The 20,400-nt window shown below is 33.8% G+C and overlaps 1 protein-coding gene across 1 annotated transcript in view; it reads right to left on the bottom strand.

Moving 5' to 3' along the window:
* Window positions 1-4,706: 4,706 nt before the first annotated feature.
* Window positions 4,707-20,400, bottom strand: part of LOC150089668 (uncharacterized) — a 316,209-nt gene continuing 300,515 nt past the window's right edge. The window contains exon 10 of the mRNA XM_090368725.1: window positions 4,707-4,805. Within this exon, the coding sequence (XP_090224851.1) occupies window positions 4,786-4,805 (20 nt within the window). The 3' untranslated portion in view covers window positions 4,707-4,785. The remainder of the gene's footprint in view (window positions 4,806-20,400) is intronic.

Genomic DNA, 20,400 nt, shown 5'->3' with positions numbered 1-20,400 from the left:
TCGTCGTCATCATCATCCCTTTTTTAAGAAAACATTCCAATTTTGAAAGATAATGTGTTATGAACTTCATTTCCCCATTTTAAACTGATAGATAGTATGAGCAAGAGCTGCAGGCAGAATGCTAGGACTTTGATTTCAGGACTGTGCCAGATTACCAGTATTAATTACATGCTTAATGTGTCACTGTGCACCTTGTCGTCGTATGTAGTTTTTGCAATGGTGGACTCTAAACGCTCCTTTGAATGTTGTTTTAAATGTTGTGTTTACAAGTGCAGTTATTGTAGTTGTAGTTATTAGGCATCAGTAATGTATTTGAATATCTATTTATTCTCCTTAGATGAGTTGTATAAAGACAAATCACTGCATAACTTGCAAGAAAGAAATTAATAATGAACTCATTTTTGATAATTACTTACATAATGGTTTCAGTTAATGGAACAGTTGCAGTAGTTTCGATTTGCTGCTAACCCAGTGTGCTAATTTTGTTTTATTTGGGTAAATTGACCTTACCAGCATTTATTTGCTTTAATAAGTCACACACAAAAACTTGGCCTAGGTCTTATAATACTGAAATTTACTAGTTTCAAAGAATCAGATATTTCTCAACATTTACTTTGAATTGAAACAAAGCCAAATGGTAGTGCATATCTTTGGACCTTATGGCAAGCTTATCAGAAACCAGCTTTTTTTTTTTCTCACAAAAAGCACAAATGTCTACATTCCTTTGATTCTGTAACACATTTTTAGTAGGATGTAAAATATATATATTTAAGAATAATTAACAAATAGTTTTATTTTTATCTGCCACTTTATGAGCACTTTTAGTAAACAAAAACCAGCTTTAAATAATTTAATTTATTCACTAAGTATTTACATGAGAAGCTTTCTGGCTTCCCATGTAAATATATCAATAAATAACTATAAATGATTTTTTAAATTATAAAATCTAAAAGCAGTATATTTCAGCAAAAACTGAATAATTATATTGTGCAGGAAGGGATCTCTTATTTAAATAGTTTAATAATAAAATATAGTATTAATTTTTATCATTAAATTTAAAGTAATATTTTCAGATTCTTTTTTCCAAGTTGTCATATAGAAACAGCAAGAATTATGTGCTTAAAATGAAGTACTGCAGCCAAAATAAGCTACTGGATCTCAGAGTAAATTGACTTCAGTCAATCTGCCACGAGAAAACTTTAATAGTTAAATGTACCCTATGGATGAGATGAATTAAGAATGGAAAACATTTTAATAACCACCATCTATATTTAAAATTAATGATGGTTAAATAAATTTTTAGAATTTTCCTCTCTTAGTTAATTATCCATTAGAAACTATCACTGGTAACTAGTTGTTTATCAGCATTAGTTAGGTACAAACATTCTATCATTATTTTAGAGTTCCATTATTATAAAATGACTTCAAAACATCAACTTAACCCTTAACTAGTACAATGCAGTTCCACAGACTGCTATAGTTTTTACATCTGATGTAACCATCAGATGTAAAAAAACTGTTACAAAAAAATGTTTTGGTACAAAAGGAATATATTTTCAACTATATAAAATGCCAATGAATAACTTATACAGAAACTTCATTTTATTTTTCATTTCATTTTACATAAAGTATTCTTGGACTAAACTTAAAAAAGATTTGGAAAAATTATTGGAGAGAATGGGGCAAATGAAGTGTGTAATTTTTTTTTTTTATGCTATATAAGCTTTGCTTTGTTGCATCATGCTGTACCAGTACTAATACTGACACATGAAAAAATGAAACATTTTGAAATTTTATTATTTAAAAAAAAAAAATAAATGTATGTAATAAGAAAAAAATTACTGTATTTGCAAATTGTAAAATTAATTACACATTATTATATACTCAAAAATATGCAAACAGTAAGGTGCAATCTGTTAGATCATGAAGCAGAATTTAAAAATTAATTACACATGAATAGAACATATCAGTTGGTTAAAAATTTGCAAGAATACTATTGAAGAACAGATAGTAGAAAGGCACAAAATACTCACAAACATGAATAAAGTACAATTAGTACAAACTGAAAATTTAATTTAAATGTCTTGCAGTTTGAGACTGCTATACTAGTTAAGGGTTAATCTTAGAACTTATTTTTTTTGCGCATAATGTATTAATACACTACATCATTATTTGAACCACATTATATTATATTAGGTTATTAGTTTATATTATATCATGTTCTTATATTACATTATCAGTACAGAAATATTAGTAAAGTTATTCAGTTTCTTTAAGAACAAGAATAATGGGTTTGAAAGAAGTTTTAACAAAAAAAATTAGATAACACTTAAACTGTGCCTTAAATTTCTTTGTCTAGCTGGAAGTTGAGGATTTATATCTTAAAAATTCTTAATGTCTTAAAGGATCAGGACACTGGTGCAGAAAAGGTGGGGAGAGGAGGGGGGGGGGGAAAGGAATCAGAACAGTGTTTTAAACATGTTTATTTTTTACATACTGTTAATCTTCCTATATATTGTTCCTCCCGCTGCACCCTTCAGCTATCCTCGAGTACACTTAAAATTCTTACAGCAAATAAAATATCATTTTTTTTTTAAATTTTTTACCTGTATTAAAATTGAGGTAGTAATTTAGTGACCAGAAATTTTTTTTTTTTTTTTTTTTTTGCAGTTGGTGATGCAGTGTGTGCAAGCTGTAGTTTGTTTTTATCTTTGCTTCAGGCAAGTCTTTGCATCTTGAACCTTGCTATTCAAGATACCAGCAATTCTTTTAACTTGCCCACCTGTCGAAGGCATGCAGTGCAAATTTTTGGTGTACACAAATTCAAACCAATAATTATTCAAACATTTAGTCATGCACTCTAACCATAGGGTTATGATTGAATTCTCATATATATGCCTTCTAAAAAGTTATGAACTTTAAAAAATCACAAACACTGATAACATTAGTAATTTATTTCAAGATTATATTTCTATTTTTCTCATTTTAAGAAATTTTTCAATCACAAAAAATTTTTTTTTTTATGAAAATCACACACGTACTGGTGTTTGTTCACTTTTTTGAAGTTCTTTGTCATTTGCCTTTTATTACAACACAGGCAGCATTGTTAGTAATAAAATGTCAGGCTGATATTTTAAAGAGTTAGTCAGCGATATTGTGACAGGACTACTTTAAATTCCACTTGCTTTTTTATTATAGGTCAAAAATGATCCTTAGAAGTCATCATAGGAATGTAAGATTTCTTCTTTGCATGTTTCTGCTGCTTGTAATCAATAAAGATAACATTATAATTAATGAAAATAACATGCCAATTTATGAGTTACAAGCCATTATATCATTGATATATTAGCATATATTTAACAAACATAGGGCAGAGTTGTACTGCATATTTCATCTTCAGAGTCAATCCTTGACCGTAATAATATTTTACTTTGTTAGTATAAAATGTGTGCATTTGAGGTGGGGGGGGGGACAGCTTATTATACTTCTACTGGTGTAACTCAGCCCACAAATATAAGGTTTTGTTATTTAAGGGTTACACTCACATTTACAATAATTGTTAATTTGTGTATTTGCAAAGAACACAATAATTTGTGTGTTCTTTTCTCTAATAACAAATATTCTAAATACCGTCCAGTTATTGTAATTATAAATTTAAATATCAACACTTTCATAACAATAAATATTCTTTTATCAACACAGTGAAAGTATTCTCAACGTGGTTGAATTATACATATGTTAATTGATAAATATGCCTTTTAATTTCATATTTTAAATATTCACTTTGGGAACAGCGAATTGTTGAGCTATAATGCTTTTTCAAATTAAAATAAATGATTACATTACAATAAATGTGCACCTGCATATTTACGTATTAATAAACCCACAACAGATATTACAACCTATAGTGCTTAGTACCATGTGTGGGTTAAAGATATACAGTAAACTTCTGCTTGTAGTACTTTCCTTCATGCCCATGGTGAATCTTATAAAGCTATAAGCATTTTTTAATGTATGTATAGGATGCCCATTTAACAGTTTCCTGCTTATATCACATTTTTTAAGGTTCCAAGAATGAATAAATACAGTTTCAACCCTCCTTTCTCTTGAATTTTCATTTTTAGAAATGGATTGTAGATATTAAAGTCTAGAAATTGTTTGTGGTGCAGTTTGTTTGTTTACTTCACAGAAGTTGTTTCCAGTTTAGATGATGTTTATTTCACATTTAACTTGAAGATTTGAAGTTAGTAATGCTACTCTTTACAACCCAATTCAACACTGTTCATCTGCTTTTCTTGCTGATACAGTAATCAGATCTTTTGTCTGTATGTTCAGCATGGCATCAATAAATTTCATTAATGACAAGTATCTATATATAAAAAATGCTTAGGTTAGGCTGTCCAAATTTTCCAACTGCTAATTGTTGCCAGCGTTCATGTGGTTCACCATACTGGGCATTCTTTATTCATTTTTGTACTAATGTTTTTTGATTTACCATTTGGTCTCAACGCTATATCCAAATGAGCAAAAAAGGCAGGATATGGACAACTTTATATTTTCAATTCTGTTGAAGCAACAAAAAAAAAACGGCTTGAAAAACAATCAAACCAAGGGTGTATGGCCGAAGTAATGCAACAATTGGACGAGATGGTTAAGAGACAATATAATGCACCTACATCCAAAGTGGAGATTGCCACAATATTTGTTGGAGATGATGGGGGGAACCACCTGCAAATAGGGACATATGCATATATCCTACAGGTGACTGCTGTAGATTTATTGCCACTAAACAACAATGGTGGGCACTGTAAAAAAAAAAAAGGTTAAAAAATCAATGTTATATATCAAAATATTGTGAAAAAAAACAAACATATGAAAAGAGAGGGGTGAGGGATACTGCCTATGTTTTTTTGCTTGTGGTGCCCTTTGGAGCTGGAGCCTTGAAAACACTATGATGAAAGTTTACTGTATAATATAAAAGCACAACTAATGTACACTTCAAAAACAGTTTATTTAATGATAATGCAACTGTTTTTTTGTAATTTTATCCTGACTAATCCTGCAATCATAAACTTTAATTAAAATTTTTCTTCAGTGGAATGATCAAGAAAAGAAGGCACGGTTTAAAGTCTTGCAATTACTTTAGTTAAAAACTTCTTTATTCCTAGAAATCAGTTTCACAAAAGATTTCTAATTTGTAACAAAAACATTAAGATACATAAAAATCATACAAATTAATTTTATTCTATTTTTAAGAATTAGAATAATATTCTATTATTCTAATTTTTATTCTATTTTCAATAAGCTTAATAATAAATACAGTAAATTTGTTACTACTTTGTTGTAATTTATTATTACTTCATTTAAATAGCAATAATTATATCCAGTTAATGAGATAATATATTTATGCATGTAGTATGGCTGCTGAAAGGCACAGTTTTAATGCTGCAGTTGAAAAGAATAATATTTTACTGTATTGGTAGGTATATTTCAAAGGTTTAATTCAGAGTAAAAAAAAACCACACACAAACAGAACACATGTTTCAGCCCTTCTTTGCAGATATTTTTTAGTGGATGTGGGAGATCAACATAATTAAAAGAAATTGAAATTTACTTACATTTGGGATAACAAAATATGCAGGTGAACACATTGTAGAGAAAAATATAAAACTTGGTGTGTGCTGCATTTTATCCTACCTGTTATCTCTACTAAAAAGGGACCAAAATATTTGGGTCCTCCAGTATATCCTACTTTTTGTATTCTGAATTAAACTTATACTTCCCAATTCTGTAAAATGTTATTCTTTCAATAATTATATACAGTAGAAGCTCATAAATCCAGCATACTTAGAACCCAGCATGTCCCATATTTTTAAAAATTCTGGTTATGCAGAGAGCCTAAGTATGCAAGGGTAAGTCATTTTTATTAGATAATAGTAGACTCGATCCCTATAATCTCCACAGAACGAGTTGCCAGCATTCAGGCAAAATGTTAATCTACTGCCAGATTGGTCCAGTGAGTAACATGCTTGCATAAGAAATCAGATAGCAAGTTTAAATGCCATCTCTGGTGTGAGTGTTGCAGTTGTCCAATATGGGTATCAATAGTACAATCTGATTTCACCAATAAAATTGATTTAAGGATTAAATATATACTACTGTACTAAGTACTATACTATGAGATAGTATATCGAATGTCTTGCAAAATGAATGATTTTATACATTGTAAATACATAGTAATAATGAAATATAGTGTAGGAAATATTAACAGAAAGAAATTAATGGAACATAATTCATAAACCTGCATTTTTTTTTTTTTTTTTTTTTTTAAGCCCAGCCACCCTATGTGCTTATATAGTTGGCTACAATGGTAGAAATATTCAAAAAGTTCTGGATTTTTGAGGTTCTACTGTATAAATATATTTTTACTGTACTTTATTTTCAAACAGTGAGTGTCATATTTCCACTATGCTGCTAATTGCTACTTCATACACACAGTTCCACAAATGTGAAGACTGTTGTCAAGTGAATGATACATTTTGTATTAATTAAAATGTGGGGGGGGGGGGTATAACTGCTTTGGTTGTCCAGAAGGTTTTTTGTGTGTGTACACATACAAAACTTACACATTTAACAAATTAATACTATTACATAATAGTTAATTTTTGAATATCTACAATTTAATTTAGATCCCACTAATAATTAAATAATTTAATATAATATCGTACAAATAGTGCAACTTCATCATTCTGTGCATGACTATAACAATAACTCAAAGTTTGCATCTCACATTTAAAAGTCCATTGCTAATTATTTTTGGTGAATGCCGTTACTCAGACAGACATAATTTCAGGTGTTGTCCCTTCATCAGTGGGTTACTTTTATGTACAAACTTCAACTTGTTATTGTAGAGTGATTCATTTGTCTATTTGTATGACAGTTTTATACCCTCCACAGTTTTAAAATTTTTAGCTCTAAACTTTTATGGACCTAATAATATAATTCTCTAAAATTAGATTTAAACAGAAATCATACTAGGACTACAAACTTGTTGAAACTTTCAGCTGTACTTAAAAGGGATTTGCTTAATTAAATAGATTAGTTGCTGGTTGGAAGAAAAGTAATTTTTCTTAAATCAAAATTACCATGCTCTTGTTACTTCTTAACATCTTGTAAAATCAGTTTACTATCCTAACTGGTTTTCAGAAGAAAGTTATTTATAACACAATAACTTCTTTAATTAGAACTGCATCTAAGAGATGGAAGTTGGTATTCAAATGTCTAACCATTTCAAAGAATTCATTTTAATTAAAAAACCAATTTGGAAAATAAAATGTCACTCTTTTATTAAACTTCACCTGAACCATGTATTGCATAGCAGATTCAGTTAAAAACATGAATCATAATTATCTAAATTGCATATGATAATTACATATATTATGTAATTAACCAAATTACATTTATCTTTTTTAATTATTTCAGCTTTAACTACCCTACCTGCCTATGATATACTGCCTTTTAAATGTTTTAAAGTCACTAATAGTGGATATTCAGTATTAATTACCAACATTTCCCAATCTTTAATGTAGCTTAAGGAAATTAGTGGTGTGGCCATAAAAAGGGTAAATATGCATTACTTATTTCTATGTGTATTTATGTTAATGAATGATCGAAGCAAGTGTTATTGACTTAGACCAAAAGACCTGGTGATGTCTATGGTATTTGAACTGTGACAAGCAGTTTCATTAATGTGAATGTTTTTTCCAGATAAGATGCAATGCTATTCTCAAAAAAAATAAATAAATAAATAATAAAAAAAAAAATAATGCATGCAGAAAATCTAAGTTGTATATAATATACTGTAAATAGTGTTCATAGGAGATATTTATTCACATAGTTTATATGAAATAAAGTTGGTGCTATTGATATCTTGAGTTGGCAATTTGAATAACAAAAGCAAAATAAAAAAAACTGACAAAAATATTATAGATAACCTGCAACAATTAATGCTAGGAAATAGTTAAAGCACTATAAAGAGTCACAATTCAAATTCACAAATACTAAACATGTTAACAAAAAAAAAAACAAAAAAAAAACAGGTATTCAAGTAAAGTAACAGGTATTCAAATGAAGTGTACAGTCTTAATATTGCATGTTCAGATTGAGTGATTACTGTTCCATCATATGGAACAGTAATAAGAAGCTGCTTAATCTCCTTTGTGACTTGATTATAGACTAGCTTATATTTACCATAGGCTTCTGTGTTGCCTGATGTTGAAACCAAAAAAGTTTGTTTACAGTAAGTCTGAATCACGTGAGATGCTTCATATGGCATGTTATGCTTGCCTTTAGGTCTGCCAGAGAATATTAGCATTACCAAGTTAGGCACTTTATCGAAAGCATGTGATGGGATAGAAAGTGGAGGGATTTAAATCATGAGATTAAGCTGGTCATGTTCTAGAGCGGTGGCCTCCAAATGTTTGTGGTCGCTACCTTTATTTTACTTAACCGGACTAGCTTGCACCCCAGAATAATATATAAGTTTAATATATATATATATATATATTTTTTTTTATTTATAAATCATTTACATGGAAGGCATTATATCTAAAATCACATTTATAAAATTATTTGTTTGATCTACATTTGTTCAGTAAGTTAGATATATTCCGAGCCGGAAGCGAGCACGTGGCTGCTTTGTTTTGGACATGGGCGAAACTGACAGCATGATCAAAAAAAGCCACGTATTGAAGTATTCAAAAAACATTTATTTATAATTTTTATTTTCAATTATGTTTCGAAAAACTAAGGTTTTCATAATTAATAAATATTGATTTATTGCAGATTATCTCGTGCATCCCATGGATCATCTCGTGTACCCCTAGGGGTGCACACACCCAACTTTGGAGGTCACTGTTCTAGAGAAATTGCAACTAATAAACATATCAGTTTTAGGTTTTTAGTATCCCTATAGATTTTTTTTTTTGTTAAAGCAGCTACATTTTGAAATTCTTTAAAACTTATATCTAAGGAAATGCAATCCTGTATATAAAAGTTACCTCGGGTATACAATCTAATAGAGAGCTAGAATGATAATTTCCATACCCCATCTAACAACTTGTATAGCAGTGATATGATTTATTTTTAATTATATTCTCTATGACTATGTACAATTATAGAGACCACATAATCTGAGAAAAGTAAAAAGATCGCCATTGTTTGAACGGTTTCCTATGAGGTGTGCTAAGGATAGAGGACCCTGTAACTGTAAGGAATCAGAATGCTGTTCACCACATGTGATGTAAAGGACAGTCTAAGTGTTTGACTGGAAGTTGAGAGTTAGTAAAATTGTTGATGATAATCTTTTGTGACTAGGTGTGCATGCATTATGTGGGCATATCCAAAGCACATTCTTGGGAGAATAACATCCTTGTGTCTGTTCATTTTGAAACGGTATTTTAATTTTGCCAAATTTATGGGCCTCTGATATTTTGCATGCCTGTTTTTATGACAGTTCTATAATCAAAATAGGAAATCTGGTGCAACCAAGAATTCAAGTTTTGAGTTTCTTTCCAGACTCAGCATATTCTGATAGCTAGAATATCAATACATCCAGGAATAACTCTGTTTTTATTTTTAAGTTGTGTTGACTGGGTTTAAATCTGATGCAAAATCATGAGTAAGAGCTTTTGTTGAAGAGTTTTATTACACTTAGTGTCAGTACATAGAAAGCAGTTGAGAAAAGGTAATTTGTCAATGTAATGTGGAATAATGATATGGCTGATGCATTCAACTGGGAGTTTTTACAGTGATAGGAAGGAATACTGTGGTACCTTCCTATCACTGTAAAATACTGTATTATCTGTTTTAGAGCAGTCTGTGTATATCTGGGCATTGTAATGAATTGGATAAATAAGCTACAATCTCAATTCTTATATCCATGGCACTAGAAATGTCTCCAAAATCTTGGGTAATAACTAATTAAAAATTCCAAGACATTCCAAAATGTATTTATATTCAAGCTGCATCACCTATCCCCCAGTATGTCGTGGTAACCTTCTGTCAGCTTATCACTAGTTGGCTCACATTACGTGGCTTCAAAAAGGCTGTCCATCTCCAAATTATCTACATTATGTGATGGTTTTTAGATGTAATTACATTGCATGTAAAAACAGTCACAGAATGTGGATGCCTAATTTCTTTTTTCTAGGGACCAGACCCAGTTTCACTATCTGAATCATTAAATATTGTGATGGAATGCTACATTAGAAAAAAGCTCTCCGTAATGATGCCCATCCCGAATTCCCAAAACTGAGGTTTTCCCCCCTGGCTTGATGATGAAAAAAATTTAATGAAACACTAATCCTACTGTACAACTTTCTCCACTTTCTGGAAAAGCTAACCATTTGAAATTTATCACAATCATAAAGGAGAAACTTAACAAAATTTTATTAATTTTACTCCTTTCTCCTGCATTGAACCATTTAAAAATCGGACTGAAATTCAGAATGATGTAATGTTTTATACTCACGCTTGCTACTTAGTCTACCGAATGAACATTAGTGTCATTTAGCATCATTTGTAGGTGCATTATAACCAAAGCAGCTCATGTGCCATCAAACCCCCACAACAACAGCATCATTTGTGTCTCACATTTTTGCCAATGGTAAAACACTAACTGTCAGACCAAAATTTAGTAGGTGCTGGCAAACGTTTTTAAACATAAAAAAAAAAAAAAAAAATTCCCAATTCGCTCATCCATTCACTCCGAAAGTTTGTCCAGTTCTTCCTTGAATTTATTTAAGCTATCAGCTTCCACAACAAAAGAAGGAAGTTTGTTCCAGCATCAACTACCCACTGGCTACAGGCAAATTTCTGCACATCTATTCTACAACTGTCTTTCCTCAATTTGAATTTATGTCCCCTCAAGTGAGTAATCTAAGCAAGAGGAAAATCCCATCAGCATTGAGCTTGATCAAATAATTCACAGCTTTATACACCTCAATCAGATCACCTTGCAAGTGCCTAGTCTCCAGACACTGCAATTTGCAAAACTTTCTTGGTAAGAGCAACCCTTTTTTTCCCCTGACTAATCTCATTGCCCTTCTCTGTATTTATTCCAGCAGCTCTATATCCTTCCTAAAACGAGGCCTCCAGACCTGTAATGAATGTTTTTCATTCACTACCCTAAGTGTAGTACTGCACAGTTGGTAAGTTACTCTAGGGCAGCAGTTCCAGCCTTTTTTTGACTCGTGAACACCTTTCAACATAATTTTATAGCGAATCACTAAGCCAGTAGTTTTCAACAGGGATGCCACGGCACCTTAGAGTGCCGCAACATTCCAGGGGTGCCACGTAATTTGGATTTAAGTTACTTAAACTTATTTATATATTTATCTCATTATAAAAAGGTAATGAGATAAATATAATGAGATAAATATCTCATTATGAGATATTTATCGCATTATATTTATCTCATTACAATATCTTTTTAATTTGGTGGTGATCTATAATTGATGTTTACCTAGTACCTCTATATAAAGAATAAAATTATTATATACTGTATATATATGTTGTATTATTAAATGTAATTTTTATAATTATATTATTGTAATAACTATCGTATAACATATATTTTTTAATATTAGATATATACGAGTATATATCTATATATAGGTATATATTTATTAACTATATAATATCGGTGTAGATACACCATAGTTTGCCCATAAATTTGAACTACGTATGTAGTGTAAAAGGCCTCGTTTTAATTGTAACTCATTGTGGTTGCCTTCACAATGAGATAGCTGGTATTGCACTTCAAATAAATTCTCTAGTAGAGAAGACTGCTGTTATTTATTTTCAGTGGATACCACCACCCAGACAATTGTTTCGAAGCTATTTGGCTTCATCATCATCAGTGAGTGTGGCAAGTACCCTGGTAATGCAACATGCCATCACAGTTGCGGTTATTTCCACAATATGAGAGTTGTGTGATAACTGATGTGCGAAACTGAACTGTGCAATACATCGGCATGTTCCCCCCCGCACCATTTACATCCTGTTGCATATGTTCACTATTTAAGGACACATGACCCAAACCACAACTAAATATATATTTTGTAGTTTCAAAAATGGGCAAATGTTTAGCTTCGAACAATGTAAACTTAAGCAGACACCATTACAGAATTTTAGTGGGAACTCCGACCAAACACTTTTGTGAACCCCCAGGGGTTCACAAACCACCGGTCGGGTTTTCTAGACCCTATTGCAGTGGTATACTGTCATTACAGTCATTAACAACCCTGCTAACCTTCATATCGTCGGCAAACTTGGACATTAAGCCTAATATACCTTCATCAATATCATTAATAAATCTAGAAAACAACAATGGGCCCAACACAGTACCCTGGGAGACTCCACTAATAACATTAGTCCAAAAAGAGCAGTGTCCATTGATTATCACTCTGTCTTCTCCTACTCAACCTTTCCCTTTATCCATACCAGCAACTGCTCCAATTTGTACAGCAGTCTTCCATATGCAACAGTATCAAAAGCTTTCCCGAAGTCGAAGTATTATCAAAATTATTTTTTTCAATATCAAAATTATTTTTTTACATCCAATTCCTTTGTGATCACATCGTAGTAACCTCACAAGCACACTGCGGGTGACCACCAAGGTGTAAACCAATGTAAGCAGGGGACGAGGTGTGGCGCACACACCACATGGAGGAATGCCGCCCTTCTGTGTTACCAGGCAATACTAGGTGGTAGATGACTCATCAACCGGTGCAATACCACCACTTTGCTTATTGGAGGCTTGAAGTGGTGGAAACCATGTTTAGTCTCCAGAGCTAAGTTCCAGTCAACCCTTCCTCACCTCTTCCATCATGCAGTGTGACTGATGACTTTTGAGGTTATAATGAACATCATGCCAAGATCCAATCTTCCTTACATCTCAAGGGTACAGCTCTAAAACGGTGTTTGCAGGCCAGCCGGTAGTACACCAGACCGAACCTATTGGTAACTCTTTAGGAGGCTTCCAGATCAGCTAGTGTACAATCTTGCTACTTCTACTCTGCCAGATAGTGACTGGAGGGAGTCCGAGTAGGTTGTTGAGGCCACATTATGTCAAGGATCTGGGTTATACTCTTATCATGCGTATGCCATATCCAAAAATTGCATTACTTCATACAGCATGTCCCCCCCACTTTTTCTTACTATTGAATACACCATGAATTGTCAAACTAATAGAGTAAGCTTATCTGCGAAAAGATTTAAACCTCCCAAACACTTCCTAGTTCATTTCACAAATATACATGGTCTCAATTCTAATCTCAATGTCGTCCATTTCCACTGGCAGTCTCCCAAACCCGATGTACGTTTTCTGACGGAATCTCAGTTATCGGTTGATTCAACTATTGCTCATCTCAGTTGCTCAAATTATTCGCTGTATGATTCCTTTCGCCTCAAAGGTGGTACTTGTGCATATGTCCATTCCGATATTCCCTGTCATAGACTTGGTAATTTGGAATCTTCTCTTTTCAATCTTCTCTGGCTTAAAATCTCTCTACCTCATTGTGTCAAATTCATCTGTTGTCTCTACCGTTCTCCCAACTCCACTAATCACTTGGAGCTCTTTGACTTCCTTTCTTTGCAACTTGACTTTCCCCAGTCCAACTTTCCTAATTTTCCCTGGTGATTTTAATGTTCACAACTCCAGCTGGCTTCCGTTTTCTAGTCACACCAACCCAGTTGGCCGAGATGCCGAGGCTTTTGCAACTACTAATGACCTTGCACAGATTGTTCATTTACCTACAAGGTAAATGAACAATCATTTCATTGACAATCCTAACCATACAGCCAACATGCTTGATCTTTTTCTCACAATCAACCATTCTAAGCGTACGGTCGAAGTGAGTGGTCCTTCAGGTGGTTCTCAGATCACAACTTGGTGATCGTCTCTTCTCCAATGGAGCCTTTATCTCATGGCTATTCCCAACCTTGTATTTTTTGGCATTACAAGAATGCAAAATGGGATGACCTGCGAGATTTCTTTTTCTTTTCCTTGGTCGGATTAGTTTCAAAACTTCTGATATCAGTGGTTGCTCAGATCGTGTCGGTGAAATTATTCTTGTAGGAATGGAATCCTTTATTCCCCACTCCACTTTAAAATCTTGTCCTTTTTCTAAACCGTGGTTTTCCAATAAATGTGCTAAGGCTGTTCAAGAGAAGAACGTTGTATATCATAACTGGCTTGTTTCCAATTCTTCAGTTTCATTTTCTGCCTACACCAAAGCTCGCAACAATTGTAAAGCAGTTATTAATCAGTCCAAACTAGATTTTGAACAGGGTAAGAGTAGAAAACTTTCTTCTTGCCCTAATATAGCCGAGCATTCTGGTCTCTTGCCAAGGCTACTGGCCGCAACTTTTGTCCATCTCTGCTCTCACCTCTGTCAAAACCAGATGGTTCTGTTGTCACTTCAACCAAGGATAAAGCTGACCTGCTAGCATCCCATTTTTCTTCCAACTCATGTATTAATGACCTTGGTAAAACACCTCCCAACATTCCCAACACGCTCCAATCAATGCCTCCTGTGATCCTTGTTTTCCCAGTGCTTGTCACACTAACATGGGACCAAAACCTTATTTTCCTCCCTTACTTCATGGACTCCAACAAGTACAGGTAGGACCCGTTTTACGACATGGTTAGGTTCCAGCAAAACAGGGTCATAAAATGAAAAGTCGTAAAACAAGACCAAATTATAATGTAATTGAATGAGATAGGTTCCAAAATTTTTCCAAGTATGCACTAATATTTCTGTTCTTCATAAATAATTAAATATTTTAAACATTTAATGTACATGTTTTATTAGTAAATTAATAAGAGGAGTTTACCTCAATATAGTAACGTGGAACACTTCCGTATGATACCCTCCAGAAATTAAAACGGAAAAAACGAAAAAATCGACAACTTACCGGTCCATTAAAGTAAAATATAAATAATTAAAGTAAAATATAAATAATTAAATAATCAATTTAACACAATTCAAAATCAATTCAAAACGATTAAAATTAAAATTAACGCAATTAAAAGAATAACGAAAATATTCAAAACGATCTTCCTTCCTGAAGCTGACAATGCTTTTCGACCGACTGTCGTGATCACAGGAATGAAAATCACCGAATCAGGCTAAACCTGCAACTTAAATAGTGATTATGTGTCTTCGCGCATGCGCGTAAAGGTCCACGCATCGGAGATCAAATATGGCCGCCGAACATTAACAGAATTCTCGTGTAATTTAATTTCAATGGTTTCTGCAATTAATAGTCGCGTATAATGTTTTATATATACATTAAAATTTTACTTTGGTCCTGTGGAGTCATCACTTGAGTACGTATTTACTCAAGTGATGATTCCACTACCCATTTCATCCACATGAAAAACTAAATCAGGGTGGTAGTTGCCTTCGTCTATTAAGCGTTTAAACTCGGAAGGATACCACCGCAACGTCAGCACTAGCAGCCTCACCAGACACTTTCACATTGTGAATTTTACGAGTTTTTAAACTGATGAAACCACCCTTTGCTGGCTGTAAATGTTTCAGTGCTACCAGACTCGTCACATATTTCGTTACTGTTGTTATTTTGGTTTTTAGGAGCATTAGCAACTAAGGCCATATTGCTCCGGGAATATCCGGGAATATGCCCTGACTTTTCAAGCATCCTCCGTATTTGGTGGTCACGGGCTCGAACCCCGGTCTAATCAAGAAGCGTGTGCTACGCACTGCTGCTCCTGCCCACTGAAGCACCCACATATTTCGTCAAATAACGATTTTGCCTTGTCCAGAATTACCACCTGTGTAATAGGAATGATATTTTGGTTCATATCATCAACCCACACCACTAACAATTTCTCCATTTTTTTCCATTGTCTCACTGCATGAATAAGTTGTTCTGGAGGATGACACACTTGTTATCCCTGTGTGTGCGTGTTTTTTTTTTTTTTATCAACATTGTTCATAATCGTTGATACAGTAGAAGGTTCTAAACTCAACGCCTTACACAAATCCGACCGATGCTCACCAGACTCCATGTGACAATCACATTCAGTTTCTCCTTAATTGTTAGTGTTTTACACTCTTGTTGGCCCCCCCAGCACAGAAACTTCCCAACGCTTAGAGCTCATGGTTACACAAAAATTATTATTAATGAGAAATAACACCATGTAACCCGTTAACAATTGAAGGGAAAATTCATAATGAAACGAACATGGCACACATACACTGAAAGTAAACAAAGAACCCTGGGAGCTCACATCTGGTGAGTATGGGCTTGGCACACCCAGGGTCCTGAGCTGGATATCATCATTCTTCTCTTTCTTGGTGATTCCCTTCTACTTTTGACCCCCCCCCCCTCTCTCTCTCTCTCAGGTAACTTGGGAATTTTTTATTTTTTTTTCCTGGTGCAGTATAAGCCTCAGGCTTCCTTGCCCCTTTCTATGGCTATTAATAATAACTCTTGGCATAGCTATCATTCCACCCACAATGCACCACGAAAAACAAAAGAAATGCCTAGTGCGTGTTTGGGACTTGCAGGTGTTGCTGCAACATGCTACTGAGTTGATTTTTTTTTTTGTTATTTTCAATTTTTTTAGGTAATATTTTGAAACAGTCGTTAATGTGAAAAGTCGTAAAATGGGACCTACCTGTACTTCTCTGCCATGTAGGCAATTTGGCAAGAGCTTACCGGTTTTTGTAATGCAAGTCTAATCATCCAGTATGTCCAGAAATGTATCATCTCAGTCATTATGTACACATCAGTGATTTCGTCATCTGCCCCATCTGAAATGTCATCTTGGATTAGAATACTGTACCTGTGAGTGTTGAACTGGGCCACAAGGAATCCCTTCACAATCTCCAAGGCAGTACTATTTGCAAGCCATCAAACTGTGGATACACCTCATCGTTACACATAATATTATAACACTTATTCAGCTGTTTACACACACTTTGGATGTCCCAACACTAACATCCTTTCTTAACATGCATTTCATATATATTCACCTCCAATAACATCGATTTCACAACATCCTTGAAACAGAGCTAAGTAAAAGATGCTTTAAAAATAAATACAGAAAATAAATGCTGGCTGAATCCTTCTCCATGCTTTAATTCTGATTCAGCAGAATTCTAATCAGACTAGAAACTGGTGTGATTAGCCCTGCAAACCAGAAACTCCACGTCCATCAGCGATTGACAAGGCCAATTCGGGATGTGCTGTTTTTTACCTGGGATTTGCCAATGGTCACTTTTTATGATTCAATTCGAAATGGATCTCAGACTTTTTTCTACTAATCACATTGGCCTGTTTCTGTTCATTTTTATACAGCTAATTTAATTTACTCTTGTTGTTACACATTTATTTTTATTTTATTTATTACCAGAAATTCATAAATCTCCTGTTTTATTATTGTTATATACTGAATATTTATCTCTTGAATCTTATAATCATCATTGTAATTACTAACTTGTAACACTAGCACTTTGCTGTCCAGGGGTGAGATTATGATCTTCAACTGAATAAATAAATAAACAAACTGACTCAACATTGCACTGACACTGGCCACCCATGTCAACTGGATGCACTGCCTTAGATTTTGTGCTTTTTAACTAAGGGCATAACCCCTCCTATCCTATCTGTCCTTTCTATACACACATTGTACTCCCCATATTCAAATTCTGCATTCCATATGTCTGAGGGCAGTCTGTGATATTCCAGCAATGTCCACATTTGATGTCTTGACCAGCACTTCAAATTTATTTCCTATGCCCCTAACATTGGTATACATGCACCTGTTCTTACTCTTAATCACCATAACAGCCCATGTATTTACTTGTTCCAATAGAAGCGGTGCAATCTATTGGAAATCACTTTCACCTCTGCCTGCAGCTATTGTTAATCTATTCATCTGTGTATCCCCCCCTCCAAAGCTAGCAGTTTTTTGACCATCTAACACTGCCTCAATAGCATCAGCAAATATTCTTGCACCTTTTCTACTTAAGTGCATCCCATCCCTGTAGAAGCAAGCAGTCTCTCCTGTTAACAAGCACAGATCACGCCGAGAAAAATTCTATCCCACAAGCCTTGCACAATTTCTCCAGGGCCAAACTGATTGACAAGGCTCTCATCATATACTCCCTCCTATTGTGTCTGGACAGAATTGCAAACACTTTCAGATTTAACCCTAATATGTTGGACACACAAGTTGTCTGTCAAACATGTCTAGTAAAGTTTCGAGAGAACAGGATTCCTATTATGTTTTTTGTACATTTAACCCTAACTCACAACTTTTTCAACATTGCCCAGTTTTAATGTCATTAGTGCCAACGTGCACAAACTGACTTAACAGTTTGTGCACAATGGTACTTTGATCCACCTTTGTGAATAGAAGACACATTGGCACACCTCCAATACATAGGAACCGTCTCGGAATTCAAGGATGCTGTCATATGGTCTAGAGTTTGCTTACCTCTTTTGTAGCTTGATATATCCAATCAAACCCAGGTGCCATATTTACTTTTAGCTTCGGAAATTCCACTTTCTCTCAGTTATAACAAAATCATTTAGCTCCTAGTTATAATTTGTACTTCTGGTATTCTCATCCCTAAAAACTCCACATGTGAATTTAGATGCAAAATATTTAGTTTTTTAGCATCCTGAACAGGATCATCAATAGTTATGCCTTTCATATCTAGTGGGCCAATGTTGTTCATCCCTTTCTTTCTAGTATTAATATATGCAACAAATTCTTTGCTAGTTTTCTTTGTATTCTTAGCCAAGGATTCCTCATAATTTGCCTTAGCTTCCCTAACCCCATTTGTGACCTTACTGAAAACTGATTTGTACTTGATGCAGGACTCCTTGTTCCATGCCAGTTTATAATTATCCCACAAATTTTTCTTCTCTGTCAGAAGTCTCATCAGTTCATCTATCGATTTAGGTCTAAACTTTGAACTGTTATCTATTAGTTGGTATAAAAGGCTTAGTAGCTTCTGTGATTGCCTTCCACTTAGAATTTGCAGTTGGTCTCACTAAAAGGAATTTAAAAACTGTCTTAAGACCACGTAGTTGCCCTTGTGAAAGCAAAATCCCTTCCCTTCCTTCCCTTTACAGTAATTAATGTTCTATTGCAGAGATTCCCAAACTTTCTATGTTCATGGTGCCCTTAGTGTCTCAGTAATTTTTTCAAGGTTCTCCTAGGAATGAAATATCTAACAGTTCTGTTTATTAAGTAGTTAGGTCCAAACAATTTAATAAGCAATGTTGAAACTGTGAATGACCTCGAGCTAGTAGTAGTTTGCGCGGTATCTGACAGATGCAGAGTATAGCTGTGTTTCCCTCGAAATTTTAAAATATTCTGTGGTGCCCCTGTGAATTTGCTGTGGTGCACAGTTTGGGAACCACTGTTCTAGTGGTTAGAATAGCTGTACTCTCTGCAGTAAAGGCACAGAATCAATCAAGATTTGTTGGGATATTATAGTATGGGGGCAGCTACTATCTCCACCTATTTCTGCACTTGAATCAGTCTCTGTATACTGGCACAAAATCATGGTATTGCAGCATGAATTTGCAAAATATTCCTAAAACAGTTTCCTTGCTCCAAATTCAGTGGGAAGGAAAATATTACAGTACAGAATATTTTTTGATTGATAGACTTAGGAAGAACAATAAATATATTCTGTTTAATGCAAAAAATTAATGCTATACTTAGGGCTGTAACAATATGGTTTTAAGATTGTAGATTTAATTTGCTGCATTAGTTTCATGGTATATTTAGTGCTCCTTTTTCTACAATAGACTTGGAGACATAATTGCATTTGTCTTTAATAAAGACAGCCTTAAGTTTGATAATAGCTATTTTACTTGAATAACAGTACAGCAAATCTAGAAGATCTGGCAGTGATTTCATTTTGCATGTATATTTTAATCCTTTGCTCACATGTGAAAAAAGTCATGGTAGTGGACATGTTGGTGAATGGACTTGATCAATCAGGTTTTTTGGGATAAATTGCAAGGAACAGTTGAAAAGTGGAAACTTGAAAAAAAATAAGCTTCAATTCTAATACTATATTGCATAATAAGATGAAAAATTATCTTCAGAAACAATACTTGTTAATGTTAGTTGACAAACGAGTGAAAATGAAACCAAAATGAAAGTATAGCCTTAAAGAATTTTTTAGTTATACTTCTCCAGTGAAAAAATAATGATGCAAATGGGGTCTTTTACCATACTTGAATGCTAAAATTGTTTGTTGGTTGATGCTGTATGGCCAATGTGCCCACTAGAAAGCCAAAGCAAGCTGTTACCTCATAATAGCACAAAGGGTTCATATGTTT

Source organism: Mastigoproctus giganteus, chromosome 2 (assembly GCF_048544385.1).
Source record: "Mastigoproctus giganteus isolate SK-2022 chromosome 2, ASM4854438v1, whole genome shotgun sequence".
In the NCBI taxonomy this organism is placed as follows: domain Eukaryota; kingdom Metazoa; phylum Arthropoda; class Arachnida; order Uropygi; family Thelyphonidae; genus Mastigoproctus; species Mastigoproctus giganteus.
This window is presented reverse-complemented; position numbering and strand designations above follow the sequence as displayed.